Below are 17,826 nucleotides of genomic sequence, written 5' to 3' on the forward strand. Positions count from 1 at the left end.
CCCTCCCCCATCCTCTCCCCCTCTCCCATCATCCCCCTTCATACTTTCAGCCACTACGTACTCAATTTTCCCTGTGTCTAGTGCGATGAGCTTTCGAACGGATCAAAGTCCTGGCAGTAAGCGAGAACAATGGACTCGGGGAATGGAATTCCAGAACGAAAAGTCCCTGTAATTGGAAATCTCTCTACCAATGCCGTCGTGGGACTACCACACACTGCGCCTCGACTCGTATCCTGTGTTTTGGATCGATAGCCTCGGTTCGCTTCCTCCATTCTCTCTGTCTCTTCTGCCCGATGGTCCCTAGTTGTCTTGGTACCCCTCCTGGTGGCCGCTACTCCCAACGGGGAATCCCCTGATTCTTTCTCACTCCCTTCCACACACGCCTGTCGCGTACGCGGATAATACTCCAATAACACGATCGTTTGAAATTAGTCCAAGCCCTCGTTGTATTTTTTTAGGTCTATATCATTTTTTCCCCTCCATCGGTTTATCCGCGAGGTATTAAATCTTGACTATACCAAGGTCATAAACACGTACATCATTTTATGCGGAGATAACGGCGAGTCTGAGCATCGAAGCCAATTCGATTACATGGCGAATTAATTAATGCGGCATATTAAACGCCCAACGGCGCCATTAATAAGTATGATACGGAATATAATCCAGAACGCAGTAGTGATGCAGAGGATACTCTTACGCATCTACCCTAATCCTCTCTCCTACCTTCATCCACATAGTCATCACGGTAGAATTCATAACAGAGTAATAATCGCCAGGACGAGCGCCGTATGCATAATCCCCGGGCGTAGTTAGCAGTTCTGCTTAACGATCCCCGTCTAACGCTAGAAGCAATCCGAGTCGGAACAGCCATCCGCACCACCGCTGTCCCTTACCTTCTTCCTACTTTCCGTTGTCCCTTATTACTTGTCCTTGATGTGACACAAGTAGGAGTGAGAGGAGAATGAGAAGGAGGCGAATGACAACGGTAGAGGGTGAGTTTGTTCTAGGTACTGCGGCTGGAGCTAGGGCGCGACAAAAACCCTGGACAAAGAGAGCAAAGACCGAACTGAGGGTACGAGTCGAAGAACGGGGGGTAAGTAGAGGGTAAAGTACGTTAATTACAACCCTGCCGCTACCATCCACCGCAACTACTAGGACCCTGACACCGTGTCTACCCTGCTGCAGTCTTCGTATTCCACAAGGCAGAGGATTCCAAGCTGTAATATCGTATTGCAGGACTACTGAGGTCCTTCATCAACGGATACCCACGTGCGTCAACCGCTATTCATATACTCCCGTAAAAGTGAAAAGACCGACGGCTTTTCATGACGACGCAACTGTTGAAATAGTTGTCTTCTGCTTTTGTGTCTTTCTGGGGTACCGGTTCATTCCAGAGCTCATAGGCTTTTGAAATCCGATCGACGAGTGCGCACTCATTTGAGAGGAGGGAAAAACCCGGAGGATTAACTTTCAGAATTTTATACACTGTATCACCCCTTTCTGTCGACGATGGAATGCATTTTTCGTGTTAATCTGATTATCAGTAAACAACGGTAATGGATGTTTCGACGGTAAGTGGATTTTTTAAATTCGAATTTAATTAACAGAGAAAAATTTTGTGATAGAATATCAAGTTAACTTCATAGTTATATATTGAACTGATTTCTGATGGTTACAAAAAATTAAACAACGTGGACGGCTTCATGGATTCGCCTCAGAGTTTACATAAAAATAAACAATGATTTTACAAGGAAACAATTAAAGGGTTGCTTTCCGCTAATTCTTTAGTCTTTGTGGCTACTCTTTAATCTCATGGAGATATTTATAGAGAGCATTCATTTTTCTTTCTCGTGCGTTTGAATAAAGATGAGTGATCAGAGAAAAAGAACTGTGTTGAAATTAATTTAACACTTCCATTTCCAGTATATAGAGACTGCTTCATCAATCGTCGAGAAAGCTTCGTGTAAAATATGGTAATAATCGATATGCAGTTAATTAGCGTTGCTTTTCGCTAAATTATGATGATGGAAACCTAAACGGAATCACCATGTAGCACAACATGTACTAAATATATTCTCGGTGGTACCACCCGCAATTCAACATGGTGATTAATTATGCATTGTTATTTCCACCATAAGGGTGCTGTGATGGCACGTCCGAATGGTGTTATACTCTCACACCTCGTGTTCCTAGGGGTTTCCCTAAGAGGCGCGACACAGCATAAAGGGGGGTCGCGAAACAAGACAAAGAGGGATCCCGAGCCTTGGAAGGATCTAGCTTTAGCATCGTAGAACAGAGAAGGCGAAAGATAATGGTACCAGAATACACCGTCAAAATGATGATGAAGGGGAGCTGAAAGCGAGGAAAGACGGAATATACTGGGGGGTTGAATATGTCTAGGAAATAGTCTCGTTTCGACCCAATTATCCGGCATAATTGTCGTCATGTTTACAGTCAGCGGAGGCTTGATTAATTCAGGAATTATATCACTGTCATGTGTGTATTGTACGCATTCATCTATCTTTATTTTCTAGATAACCGGTGGCGTCTGCGATCTCATATAAATGTTACTTGGAACTCTCGGAGGACTCTTTCACACCCGAATTTAGTAACTAAATACAATTACGATTATGATTAAAAAGTCATCGATTGGACCCATGATTTGTGAATAAATCAATCAATCGTGAATAAATTTCTCAGGAAAATGCCAATTCATAGTACTAAACGATCATTTGATTTTTGCACATTCTAGTCGTAATTGTCGTTTGTTATAATTAGCGGTCACAAGAATAATTCCTGATTGAATGATGATTATTGTTATTAATCATCAGTAGTTTTTTTGTGGATATTCCACTTCAAGTATGGTAATCACGTGATTATCGTGACTTCAAGGGGATTATAATATGATTACAGCAGCAACTGACGCAACGATTACGAACATGAATGACCCCTCAGGTTAATCCATCTATTTCAAGACACAAACTACCCCATTCTATTCAACTAGAATATTTTAATCTATTCAAAACTGAGTCTCTAATTTTTTTAGTTATCGCAACTAAATCTGAAATAAATCTTGGGATTATGAGTTTTCCAGATAGCGTCTGTGCTCGTATATACAATGTAAAATGCAATTATTAACTTGTTTTTTTTCAGGTCTTGAATCATAAATGTTGTTCGAAGTCAGAATTCACCAGTCTGACTAGTTTCCGAGGGAGTGTATATTTTATTTATTTGCATCAGTTGTAAAGTATTGACAGGAAGGAAATTCAACTCACCTGTGTGCGTCCTTTGATGCGCCTTTAAATGTGAACTCTTAGTGTAGACTTTTTTGCACCCTGGGAACGTACACTTGTGTATCCTGCGTTTTGTGTCCTGTGGACTGTGTTCGTGACTCCTTGCGTGATGCCTATTCGCAACCGCTGTTGCCACTGTCGTCGTAGTGTGTTGCGTACTTGTGACGTTGGGAAAACCGTTTGCCGTTACCGAGATTAATCTGTTTGGTTCAATGGGAGAATTGTTTTTTTATTCAAAACAGTTTCAGTGCGCTGATAGAAGAATTCCATTTATTTTAATGAGCTCCTGTAACTGTTACTGAATGGCGTTCTTAAATTCGACGAATCAGACACTCGTTAATAGTTACTGAACGATTGAGATGAGCGATAAAGAGTTCAGACACATGTACCATTCGGTAATAGTTACTGTTAATCGTTAACTGATATGAAAAATTAGTGGATTGATTGAATGATTTGTTCGCTTATGAGTTATGATTTGATGGCCAGTCATATTTAAATAAATGTAAATACGATTTGGCGTGGAGTCTAATGAATCTCAATTTGATCAAAAGCTGAAAAGCAAAAATGCTCGTGATAAATGACCACAAATCAATCACATTAATTTGGATTCTCCTAACAGTGATTTTGAGAGTATCTATTCCAACTACTCGAACTTTGCTTACCTGGCAACTCCCTGACCATTACTGGCTGTGACCCTGACAATTGCACTTCTGCCACCAGTACCGTGGAGATTTAGATTGTGTACATCGAGCATCGAGCTACCGCTCGACGAGTGACTGGAATTTGAGTGGCCCTGACCCGATTCTGGACTTGATGGTGGTGTTAGAATTTGTCCTTCTCCCTCGCATCCACTGTCCTCTTCCTCTTCAATTTCCTAGGGGACAAAAATGACGTATCGATTTTAGATATTGGATTGAATTCATTTGGCTTTATCGACAGTATTGAAATCAAAATTTGTTTGAAAATAAATGGAACGATTAAAGTTGTATGGCCACAGCTTGATTTTAAAGGTTATTGGAAATTGCAAGGAATTCTCAGGATCTAGGTCACATTTCCAATTATTTGTTTTACCATTCAATGATGGTTTGGTTATTTGGGGAAATGGCAAATGCCAAGAACAATCTCGGATTGTTTGTGTTAAAAGTAAAATCTAAAGTACGATTTGCAAATTCCATTTGCTATTTGAAGTTAAAAAACTTGTAGTTTAAACCGGTTAATATTCATCAAATTTATCAGAACTTTGTTACTAGGAAATCAATTTTGCGCTGCAAGTCAGCAAAAATGATTGGAAACAGTAGAAATCCAAAACATCTTTAACACTAATTCTATTGAAATTAACTCACAGAAAGGGAATGTTAAAAAAATGAGGAAAAAGCAGAATATTGTAAAATAGTCTTGACGTTGCAATGAGAAATTTTTTATATATAAATTAATATTTATAATCCTTACTTCATGCTCCTCGTCCTCCTCCAGATCTTCACTCGATTCCTTCTTGAGGATGAGCGCTCTGTAGGAGAGGGTCGGCGAACTGTCCCACGATAATGCAGAACACGCCGAGCTAGCTGAAGACATTGATAGTGAGTCAAGGTGGCGATCTAGTAAATCCCTATCCCGCCCGTTGTGATTGTGATCACCAGGACTATATTTCATTTCATCAAGACACACAGGATCCCTGTCATCGTGGGACGTTGTCACCTGAAATGACATTTTCCTCTTGACCTGGAAGAAATTCATTGAACAATTTATTACCCCTCGTTACAGAACATTATTTTCACCAAAAAAATCATTCGTAATGAGTATACAACTCCTCCAAAGAATTTTTCTGCGAGACTGAAACAATTCCGTACATCTACCCAAGCATAAAAAATCACTAATTTCATGTTTCGTCGAGGAATTATTTCATGATTGTATTTATGAAATGCAATTTCTGGCTGTACATTTATTTGTTTAAACTACTACCAAGGGAAATTCCATCATCCGCGTAGTTCCCCACTATAAATTTTATCCTCTTTCTTTTCCCGATATTCCACAGAACTACTCATGTCTCTTACTTGGAATTTTCCCCTTGGCACGCTAGTCCCAAAAATATTTCGATACCAGATAAATTTCCGACGTACATTACTGTGACTTTTTCTGAATTGGGGCAGTACCTAAGGTCTCTTAAACTAGAAATCAGCAAATACATATCTAGTTATTATCTTTCTCGAATCCTAGACAACCTTTTTGTAAATCAGTGCAGTGTTTATAAACAATTAAGACCAAATATACTAAATTTTTGTTAGGAAGTTCGGTGTTTAATTATAGTATTTTTTTACACTTCTCAATCGTTTGGTTTAATTACTCGGGGCTAAAGAAACTGAGTTCCGACACAATATGAATCATTTCCTACGAGATAAGTACAAAAAAAATGAAAATTTACCTCAGTCTTGAGGAAAAACATTTGGAGGAGGTACAATAATTGATTAGCACCTAGTGACAATTAATATTTGATACTCACTTCCATCTTAATTTGAGGTTGATACTGTGTGGTAGTAGAGCAAGTGGTGGCAGTCCACGATCTTGTTGGCGCTCTGAATAAATTCCACGGCGCTGTGTCCAGCTCGGTGGGTAATTTTTTGTACGATTGCAGCTTAGGTTCGTCTTTCAGGTACCTCTCCATCTCGTAGCAGGTCTGAAATGAGAGAATATCATCTAACTCATCCTTTTCATCATCAATGTTAATTGAATAGCCGATCCTTTTGTGCTACAAGCGTGAGCATTAAGTTGTCTGTGAGCAGTACAGTGACGTTCTTTCATTCCCCCTTGTACCTCCCTATACCACCCCCTTTATCAGCCTCTAGCTACAGTTCCACTTCTCCCTAACTTTACCTCCCAGCGTTTTTACTCTCTTCACCTCGTGTTCCCCCCAAACGAGATTACGTTATTACCACCAACGTTTCACGTTCCACCGCCTGTCCAAAGGGGCCCACTCAGCGTTAATGAAAAATGGCTATTACGAGTCTTGTAAGTAGCTTCATGATCGAATTGCCGTCTGGGTAATCATCTAGAGTTTTTGCCCCTTATACACAATAAAATCCAGCATCGGGGAAATTAGAGTATTTCAAGATAGAAATTTTCGATGAATTTACGGGTAAGGAGAGGAGATGGAGAGGGTAGAGTTCTTTAGCGCTCAAGCTTTTTTCAAACACTATCATAATTACTTTCACTCGTCTCTGACAAATTGCCAATCAAAGTTTGTCTATAAGAAAAATGGTTGGGTACGAACAAAATCCTTGGCTATCAAAGGGATTAACTGGAGTTTGAGTTTTTTCTTAGCGAGGGCAACTTTAACATTTTTTTAATCATATTTTAAGGGAAAAAGCCGACAATCTTCTGGATTTTCCATTCTTGGCTTGGTGAAATAATGGCCGCTGGAGAGTGTCGCCATTTCCATTATTCACGGTTAAAAGTTTTCCCCCGTGGACTGGTGGGTGCCAACGGTATTATTATAACTCTCCGGTAGTTTTATCGCTGAAAATTGCGGACTTATGTATGTTCTTGCAGTGCCTGAGGCAAACCTGAATGTTTCTAATCATGATTAATAGAAATTTCATGAAAGCCACTGGAGTACTCGATTAATAATTAAAGCTCATCTAATTTGAATGCGAGCCTCGAGGGTGCATCATTTCTATAGTGGACGAAAACAAAATGCTTTCCACCTAGCACTCGGTGGTTCGAGTGCTCCGACTTTCACCATGGAACAAAAAAAAATCCTAGGGGGAGGAGTGGAGATGAGGTGGTGGCTGAATTCAAAAGGGTTATAAAGAGAAAAATAGTGGAAAGGGCGGAGGGGGAGAAATTTGTGCACCTGTGGGCACTTCCATTTCCGCCATTTCTATTCCCCACTTTTTTTCCATTTCGCATCACGATTTTTCAGTCGAGCACCTACAATTCCCAACGATTTCTTCTCTCTATCCCATCTCGTGTGAAAAATCCATTTCAGGGGAAAATTGCACGGGCCTCTGTGTTTCGTATTTTCACCCAAGAAAATTTTCCACAACTCTTAACCCTCACACCAATACTCAACTTCTATTTTCCACTGCGCTTTGGCCTTTATTCATACTTGAGAAAGACTTTATCGTTTCCTCGAGTGTTAGCTTTCACATACGAAAAATTGTTGCGAGAATTCAAGTAGATAATAAAAAAAAATTATATCCAAAAATATTGAAGCCGAAAGGATGAAACTGCGGTCACATACGCCAGGGGGAAAAACTTGGTAGATAACGACCAGGGGATAAACTATTTCCTCAAGTGATTCCAAGTGGAATGGAAAAGGGGTGGATGGGTGGTGAGGAGAAGGAAAGATTATCGGGAGGAATGGTGGATGAGGTACGGGCCGTGTGGTCGAGATGGCGATGGCTGGAAAACGTGAAAGCGGCCGGAAAAAATAGGAACGTAAAGTACTTGACGGGTTGGAGATAATCTTCAGGCCACAACTCCTCTTCCCCCCCCCCCCCCCCCTCCCCCCGAGTTCTACATTTTGTCTTTACCCACTTCCATTCTCAACCCTTTGGCTCCCTCTCTTTTTCTCCTCGATCATTTCATCCTCCTCAACAGTTTTGCTCTTTCCTTTTCTCTCTTTCACCCAACGCCACTCCTTTCTTGAAGCCGCAGCACGACTTCAACGAATGAAAAGTTCAGCGGTAATTCCGGCCGACTGTCATTAGCAGAGCTTTCACGCGGACTCCGCTCAAGAGAAAATGAATGATAACCGCTACTATTCCGGCATCTCTCTTTTTCACTGATTTTCCATCCCTTGCTCTCGGTCCAGCCGTATGGATAACTCCATTTCTTCCGACTAGACGCCATTCTACTCCAAGTGCATTGGTCTTTCTCGTTGTGAAAACCCCCGCACCTCTCTTTCCCGTCTCTTTCTCAGTTTTCCTCCCTCTTCACTGGATTTTTCTTTCAACCCTCCATTTTTCCCCCTCGTGCCACAGAATCAACGAAGAAAGGAGGATACGAAGAAAAGGCAGCTATGGGCATTCTGCCAGGGCCGTTAAAGAGATTTCCCGCAACTTTAAGGACGCCGTAAACCTGTGAATTCATATATCCTCTCTCAACCTGCTACAGTGATGGCACTCCGTCGTTGAATTCTCTCTCATTCAAATTGCCTCAAAGATACCACTTTATAATACTCTACGGTGGCTACATAATCGAGTTATAAAAATGTTTCTATGTTCTTCTTCGTCGATTCTGGATAAACTCTCATGTACTACTATGTACTGTGGACAAATGTCGCGTATATATTGATCTGTGAGGAAACCGTGTACTCTAACAGATCATACCTAGGATTGACGTTGAAAAAAAAGCCGTTAAAAGTGAATGAAAACTGTGTACACTCAACCTGTTCCCCCATGAACTATCAATGTCAGAGTTGTTTTGTACTGGAAAAAGAACGTGGGAAATTAAAAAGACATGTCAATCAAAAACTCTAAAAAACCTCGACCTATCGATGAGGCCTGATCGATCCAAAAAAACTGATTTATTTACATCAAATTAATTCCCTACATTTTTAATATGAAATAAACGTCATTTTAATTACAAAAACATTTCCATCATATTTTGATTCCCATGAAGTTGATTAATGATATTAGTATTAAATTATCAACAAAGGATCATTTTACCTAAAAAAATTGCAATATGATTCATTACCCTGTGATTATTTCCGCGGAATCCATATTTTTTTCTCACAGGCAGAAAAAGAGATCCATAAAAATAGCGAAAAAGTTCCATAATTCGCAAGTGAGAATAAATGTCTAGATACGAATTACAGGACATCCAGTAAAAAAGCTCCATAAAATGGAGCTTTATTCTAACTGGCGATTTACGGAAGTTGCGCGTAATTTTTATTGAACTTTTTCTCTTGCACGGGCCCATCCTGACCGAGCCTTGCCTACATCATCGATACGTTTTACTGAAACTCTCAGAGGAGACGTCAGTTTATACATACGGAAAGGGTGGAACTAAGGGCCCTGGGGGCGTCATGGTTGTAGACGAGTAACAGAGGGATGAAAGTATTGCACAGCTAAAATGCATATCGTCGGTCCGGCGCATCGTGAAATATGTATCCGTCGTGTCGTTGAATTCAAGTGGAGAGAAGCAGACGTTGTAGTTTGTGCCTTTCTATTCACGATAAATGGTGAGAACGAAGAGAGCATAGTGGAGGCATGAGGATGTTGGAGATGGGGTAGAAGAGGTGTCGATACGTCATATACGTTCTCCACCGACTGGAGAAAAACTCAGCGTGAGATTTCTCAAGTGTATACGAAAACGTATGATTTTGATAAAAAAAAAGTCTCGACTCTCGGAGAGATGAATAGGATTTTTTATATTTTTGTTTTTTATTTCGCGTATCACTTCAATACTTTCGTTTGATTTGGTTTGATAGCTCGGAAAGTTCATTGACAGTGTGTTATTGGCTGAGGGAGTTGAGTTGCTTTTTGAAGAACTTCAAATTCATAAGCTATCACGCGGAGAAAAGTCCAAGGAAAAATATTGTCACGAGCACTAGAATTGGGGTGCAAAATACCATAATAATAATTATTATTATGACTTTCTTTGGTTCACAAATAAAAATTGCTATTAATATCATAAATATTCCAGTATATTCCGTAATTAAACGTATATGCCTCAATAAAATTTAGGAGACAGCAGAGTTTGAAGGAAAAATTGATAGAAATCCCTTAAAAATTCCTATCCAGACCGGTATTTTTTATTGCGCTTCCTTTTAATTTTTACTGTGCTACAGAACATTTTGCAAGAATTTTTTAAGGCAATATGATTGATTAACACTGAACACCAAATGTTTCCGAATCTTTCCGAAGTTGATCTTAACAATGGTAACTGTTGAAACGAAGTTGAATTTTTACTTGGCCGATAAAGAAGTTTTCCTAGGCCGATGGAGAAATTTGAGTGGCCGGTATAGTAATTTTTCTTAGTCCGGCAGTTTACAGCGATATAATACGGCCACACAGTAATTTTAATCGGAATGGCACAATGAAAATTCATAGAATTTTCTGTTCGTGCAGGGATGTGAGCGAGAGGGGGTGAGCGAGAAATGTAGAATATGGCATATTCGTTGGTCTAGTGAATAGACATATTATGGATGTCATGATGTGGTAGATGATGTCGGCAGTGGCATCTCCACTCTACTTCAATAGAGCCCCGAGTGCTATATATAGATGTGCAGAAACCAAGGGAGAAACTAGCGTGTACGATTGTGAAAGCGTACGTGGGTACGTAGAGTTGCACGTGCAAGACGCGTTGGCAAGCACCAGACGAGTGCACAAGAAAGGGAGGAGGAAGATGAGGTGGATAGTTGGTGGAATGACGAGAAGAAGTGAGGAGAAGAGATAGTAGATGGGCATACACCAAGTGCGCACGTTTCTGTGACGTGACATCCTATCTTGAGGACACGGTCTGCATATAACGAAGGATTTGGAAACTCGGCCTCTGGTCGTGAAGGATTTCCCATAGAATCTAGAGAATGACAGAATGCAGCCTTAGCCAAAATCTACGGGTATCATCCGTTATCTTTTGAAAACAGAATCGCCGAGAAATGGTGGATCGAAAGAATATATATCATGTCGGGAATGGGGGTGACTGCACAATAATGAATGGAATCGTTGATCCAGCTTTCTGATATAACCAGCATCGTCTATTGTAAAACCGGAAAATTGTCATTAGAATGGCGGTGGCAAGAATCCATTTTTCTTTTCACCTATTTTTACCAGGTCATTTTACGGGCGAATTGTTGAATCTTTTGATGGAGTTCTTTAAGACGGTGTAAAATATCTCAGGGAGATTTTTTGATTTTCAAAGAAGGGCTCGTAATAACCGTATACTCACGCTCGTAAAAGTCTATTCCCTGTTGCATAAAGATATTGCGCGAAAAATGCCACCTTGTTATGGTGCATCACAGTAATAAGAGAGGATAGTACACACCGGGGTTATCATTCATAAAAGACGCATCTCCGGCGTCGTTTTAATGAGCCACTTTACGAGTGGGTACAATGGACGATATCCCTCGTTAAACGTCCGTTAAGGGCCACCCATCCACGGGGTATCCATGGAATCATTCATTATGTATTGATCTTGGTGGGATTTCACTCAATAGGCATGAGTTCTATGGGTTACCATTCAAAATAAAATTTTTATTCCTTTTTTTAAAGAGGTATCACCCTTGGATATTGCTATTTTAATTCAATTTATGAAGAGTCCATGAAACTGTCAACTCCAATTGTCAATTTTATGTGATATTGTAATATTTTCATTCATTACATATTGACCTTCAGAGAATTTTTCTGAAGGCATGGAGTCTATGGGTTACGATGGAGAATAAAAAATTTGTTAGTTCTTTGAGAAATTTAAGAATTCTTCGAAATTACTGGTTTAATTCAATTTATAATGATTCGATCATTAATGATGGGATCTCATTTCAGTTTCTCGATCTGAAAATCTCGAAAATGCTCAAACCTTTACATTTTAAATGGTAATAAATGAAAACAATAAAAGGAATGTAAATTATTTAAACTACTTAAAATGGAGAAAAATTCGGGTGAAACTACTTCTTTAGAGAAAAAATAAACTTTCATGAATTATTGATTCCCAACGAAAAATATTTTATATTACATTTTTAACATTTCGGGAATAGAAGTTTCATTCACATGTGATAAAATTTGTCGAAGATTATACGAGAAATTCCCATCAAACATGAATGCCTAATGCAAATTTCTAAAAAGCTAAAAATTGTAAAATTATTTTTTTTCTAATATGTATAATTATCACAGATAATTCCACGAAATCTTAAATTTCCCATATAAAACTTGGAAATAATAAAAATTTTTCCGGGCTAGTCCTCGAAATTCCCGTGAACGATTCAGGAATTTCAATTCGGTATGCACCAAAAATAGCACTCCTACGATGTAATTTCCGTAGTTTTTTTGTGTTTATATCGGAAGTCGGAGGGAATGAGAATTGAAGAAGTAGAACTGGGTCTTGGCGATTCTGTATACAAGAACATAGCTCTTCCGGACGTCATTGAACATAAATCCCAATCCCGACTGAAGCGAAAACGGTTCCTACGTTAGTTACAAACCCACGGCCATAATTCCCAAGTCGGTTGGTTAGAGAGAAAGCAACCTCGAGGTTTTCAACCCCCTCACTCCACTGTCGTCATTCCATCGTCTACTTGAGGAGTATCTCTTGGCTCCTTTCATGTGCACCAGGATCCCTGCCACAACTGAACGCACAGTACCTCCTAAACTCTCGTCTTCGTACGCATTCCGCGGAACTCTCTGCGCTACAGCGGACGCCTTCCCGCCAAATATATACAACATATATACAAGAGAGCTTATGTAATATCTTTAGACGTTGGTTGGGTTGTTCGCCTTCATTCTCCGAGAGCCGAGAACACCACCAGGTCCCCCGATACCCCGTACCCTTCGTTCCCGTTTCACTCGACAGCGTGAGACAAATGCGGCCTTGATGGCACACATTATCCGCCCTTCTACGTCAATACGCATTCCAATTATTACCATTTTATTATTTTATATAGCTTTTCGGAAATTATGGAAATTTCATACATCGAAAAAACTCACGAGATTTTCGTCAGGCGAAATGTTTCAGTGAGCTGGTAAATTTTAGATAGTACGTTTTTTTTTAGACATGTTTTTTGAGGATATCTTGGAATTGGAGGGAGATAGCGAGGTTTTGGTTAAGACAATTTTTGTAGAGATAGGGCAGGGCTACGGAAAAGGTATTCGTGGGAAAATCGGTATCTCCCTTCCTTTCCATGATATTTGCGCAAAATTGGCATTGCGAAAAAGGAATTGTTAAGGGATAATTTTTTATTTTTTAGGATTCAGTTTAATAAATATTTTTAGTGGAAATTCTGATTTAAATTCTATTCTTACGTATATATATTCAGTGCAAGGTAATTTACTCGTTGATTTGTAGCAATTAGGGATAAATAGGACTGATTGACAGTAAAAGCATAAAAATTCGATAATGATAGTATTTAAAAAAATTAAATTTGGAATATTTTCCTCAATGTTTAAACAACAAATTGAGTAATTTACAAAGCATTTGAAAATGGTAATTTTTGACAAATTCGAATATTCAATTAATTGCGTAATTTCTGTACTGAATCGACATGACAAAAATTTTTTAAATCAATAAATCAAGACCTAAATCTTTGAAAATTACATCTCTTTCCGTAATAAAAGCAGGAAATTTATGGATGAAGAAAATTTAACAAGAACCGTTACAGAATTTTTCCAGAGCAATAGCAATTAGTGAACAATTATGACACCACCACTTAAATTTGTTCAATCGGCAAGCGAACATGAGCCGTATAATTTTCATTGAATACTTCTCACCGCACAGTGATTCATTATTTTGATGGCCTTGCAATAAACAACTAACACTGAACTAACCTACAACTAAACACTGAATGCACACTGGCATTGGGTAGAATACTGGCCAACGGATGTGCAAAATAGTCGAGTGGATATATGTGCAATAGAGAGGAAGTAGCATTAATTACTGAGCAAAGTACGGAAATAATTGAAAAAGAGTGAGAGAAAAAATCCAAATGAAGTGGCATGAAAAAAGAGGTGGTGGGAGGTGAAAGTCGATTCAAAGGCAACAACTGGCAATGGAGGATGGGAGAGTGGGAGGAGAAGTAGTTCGATACCCGAGTCACGTGGAGCCAGGAAACGGAACAATTAACGAGTTCCGCTTGTTTCGCGAAATTACGATTCCATGACCAGAATCAGAGGGGTAGGAGTGGAACATCCCAAAAATTCAGACTGGTAATTCCACTTGAAATATTGTCACAACTTGCCATTTTCAACACCAACACTTCTTTGCTATATTGTGTTCTTTTTTATTATTATTCTATACCGAGAAAATTAAATAATAAAAATCCCTTCGTTGGAATCCGTACAAAGTAAACGTCGCTGATATTTTTAGTTTATATTATTATAGATATGAAAAGGATTACTGGTCCTACAATAATGGAAATAGTCTTCTACTGTGTTAGCGACATTATTTGCGATATATATAAATTGTTAAGGAATCTAAACAATTTTCTGGATTTTAAAATTAATGGATTTATTTGGTAGTTGGCAGTCGGACAATAGTTGCTTTAATTTTTCTCTGGTTCAACATTTCTTGACTTTTTTAACTAGCCAACCTGACGATATACTTGCCACAAACTTGTCTCTTATAAAAATAACGATTTTATCTATTCAATTCTCTTCAGGTAATTTTTCCACGGGGAATTCGTTAACAATTTTGAGCTTGAAAAATTAATGAATTGAAGCTCGTTGGGAGTCGGACAATATTTGATTTTATTTATTCCTGGTTTAACATTTCTCGACTCTTTTCAACTAGCCAACTTGACGGTTCACCTGACTCTGGTGGAGCAACTCGTTAACGCTGCTGGTGCTTGCCTGCGCTCAGGTTTGGTTACCGGGTTATTCTCGAGGACGATGCATAATTCAAGTCGGGTTGACTGTACCTGGCAAAGCAGAACGAAAGCTGCGAGTTGGCTCACACCCTATTCCTCGAACCCACCCAATTCCCACCGGTCTCTATATGCATACCTACACTCAATTTCAAACCTCTGTAGCAGCGCGAGATATATCCCAACTTACCCACGGAGACCAGAATTATTAGCACAGACGAAATAACGGAAACTACCGGGGATATTCTCCAACTCTTCCCTCCAACAGTCCGAAACTCTTGGGGTGACAAAGTCCCTCGGTCCGGATAGATCTGTGAATTACGACTCTGTTGACTACAGCCAGAAGCTTTTTGCATCGCCAACATTATCAAGATCATACCGCTTTCTCTCGATCTTTGTTTTTTACCCAAAAATTTACCTTCCAACCATTTTCTACGCACAATTTAACATCAAGAATGAGCGGAAAATTCAGGGAAATTGCAGGGGAGCCTCGTACAGGGTTATTGAAATCGTTCTGGCATTTTTTTTACTCTTTTTATAAAGATAATTTTCTTTTCTCAATTGAAAATTAATTTTATCGCAAATGATTAGGTAAGTTAGTCAATGTGGGAGAATTTGTGAAATTTATTGTTATGCAATTATTTATTTTTTGTTGAATCCTGACTATAGAGACTGTGGGGTTTTTCTCGAAATTTCAGGTCTGGGGATTCTTTGAGTTTTAAATGAAAAAAATGAGAACTAAATTAATTAAATACGTAGTTTATTCATTTTCCACTAAATTTACCACTAAATGTCAGAAAAATCCACAGATTTATAACATTGAGAATTTGAGAAATTCCATCTCTAATTCCAGATTGTCTCATGATTCTCTAATTTCCTGAAGAATTCGCAAACAATAATTTCCACAACTAGACTTTTCGCGATTCCTCCTCCCTGAACATTTGTCTCAAGATAAAATTTGTCTCTGACCGATTATCTGCGCACAATTTAACATCAAGAATGAGCAGAAAATTCCGTGAAATAGCATGAAAGCGGCTGATCCAGAGTTATTGAAATTTTTCAATTCGTTCTCATGAAGTGGAATTTTGAAAAGCAGAGGGTTGAACCCGTGCCAGAAGTTTTTCTCTCTGAGGGCTGAAGTTTGTAAATGAATGTCGGTACTGAGGAGAACCTGGTGGAGATATGTTATACGGAAGGACGATGGAATTGGGGAGAAAGAAAATGGCGAGGTAAGAGTAGGAAAGTGGGGTGGAAAAAGGGTGGAAAGGGGGCCAAGGCTTCTCTGTTGCTGGAAGGTTTACACGGCCAATCTCCCTTTGATGTCCCCAGAACCCCTTCTGGGCTAACGACCTACCACACCGTCTCCCCCTCTGCGTTCTCCTCTGGTACATGATTCCAACGTATTACAGCTGAAGGGTTTTGTGTGCAGAATGAGAATAGAGGAGGAAAAATGGAGAAGAGAGTAAATGAGTGGAGCAGGGAAGGTATCATGTGTGTTTGTGTTGACAATGACGATATCCACTCGTACGTTAACGCGAGAAGCATCATCGCTCAGATGATAGTCTCCAGTTTCCCTACTTTGTCCTCTTTTCACGGATTTTTCCGATTTGTTTCGATCTTATAGAAAAATCTGATGTTATTGGCCAAGGGTCAACCGTTCTTCAATCATTTTTCTCTCTGAAAATACTTATTTCAAATATTAACTTACTGTGAGAAAATTCAGGAAAATTTCACAACTTTTCGAAATTCTGGAAAATACCGATGTTATGGAAAATTTTATAAAATTATTGTATAGTTTTCACGAAAAATTACTTGAATATTTATATTTATAAATTCATTATTCAGTTTTTGATTTACAGGAAAAAAAAAATTTCATGTAAATTTGTTGTAGAAGGTTTTAATTATTTACTTTGAGTTTCAAAAGTATTTTTATTATAATTATAATTATTTAATATTATTATTATTAGATCCTCAACTGCCGTATCCTTTTTGGCCTTCCAGCCCTATTCCAATCTAATCAATATTAATTAAAAATCAATAAGCGTTGTAACAATTTGGCTAGCACACTTAATAATCCACCTGATAAAATAATTCAGGCATTACAACAGCTTCTTTTATTCCATTCTTAATTTGCTCATGAATCTTTCAAGTAGATCGGGAAGTTATTTGGTCAGACCAGAAAGGCGCTGTAAATAAAATAAAGAATCACCCGGAAACGACACACTAAGAAAAAAAAATATCTTGCAAGGAATGCATCTAGTTGAAAGGATCCTATATTTGTTGGAAATTCTATTCTTCATTTCTAGGCTTCAGTAATACCAATCAAATAACTTTGAATGGCGATCGTTGATTCGCGCACGTGCAGTAAAATTCTATTTTTCTCATGGTGGGGAGATGTTGTTCGAGACCATCCTCTCAACATCCTTGACGCCCAGGTAAGGAAGTGGATTTCGCTACATTGAGGGAAAGCAACAGGAATGTCGATGTGTCAGGAGGGGGATTGGTGGGCAAATAGTGAGCCACATGGACTTGTAAAGCTAGTCTGAGCCCTTTCAGCCCAGAAAAAACAGTGTATCCAGAAATATATATCAATATATCCGAATATATGTCGCATATATTATCGGCAAAAAGTGCATTACCTGAAGTATAATTTAATTTTATTTGGTAAAAGATGTTCAACAAAACAAGTCAATTGACAATGAAGAAATTCTTTGGAAATTCGGTGGAAAATTGTGAATAGAAAAAATTTTGTATTAATTCCACCATATAGGCAGGATATCTGACGAATGATTCTCTTAATATCTGAAATATAAATGAAAAAAAATGATAAACATCTGTGTGATAACAGAAGAATAATTAGGGATTTTCATTTCATTGGAGAGGACAGATAGCAGAATGAGAATATTGGACGGATTGGTATTCCATGTCACGTGATAGGGCTTGAAATCGACATTTCACAGAAATCTCGATTATCTAGCGAGGACCAAGGGGGAGTTGTTCCCATGTGGAGTAACGAGAGAG

At 38.8% G+C, this 17,826-nt stretch overlaps 1 protein-coding gene across 2 annotated transcripts in view; it reads right to left on the minus strand.

Annotated features, from left to right (window-relative positions):
* The window catches only part of LOC105264536 (Krueppel-like factor 7), a 197,613-nt gene that overhangs the window by 12,308 nt on the left and 167,479 nt on the right, over positions 1–17,826 (minus strand). For both annotated transcript variants that reach the window (XM_011301469.1, XM_011301470.1), the window contains exons 2-5: positions 5,791–5,964; positions 4,743–5,012; positions 3,956–4,167; positions 3,276–3,493 (exon numbers count right to left, since the gene is read on the minus strand). In XM_011301469.1, the coding sequence (XP_011299771.1) occupies positions 3,276–3,493; positions 3,956–4,167; positions 4,743–5,012; positions 5,791–5,964 (874 nt within the window). The remainder of the gene's footprint in view (positions 1–3,275; positions 3,494–3,955; positions 4,168–4,742; positions 5,013–5,790; positions 5,965–17,826) is intronic.

This window comes from Fopius arisanus, unplaced genomic scaffold (genome assembly GCF_000806365.1).
Source record: "Fopius arisanus strain USDA-PBARC FA_bdor unplaced genomic scaffold, ASM80636v1 scaffold00023, whole genome shotgun sequence".
In the NCBI taxonomy this organism is placed as follows: domain Eukaryota; kingdom Metazoa; phylum Arthropoda; class Insecta; order Hymenoptera; family Braconidae; genus Fopius; species Fopius arisanus.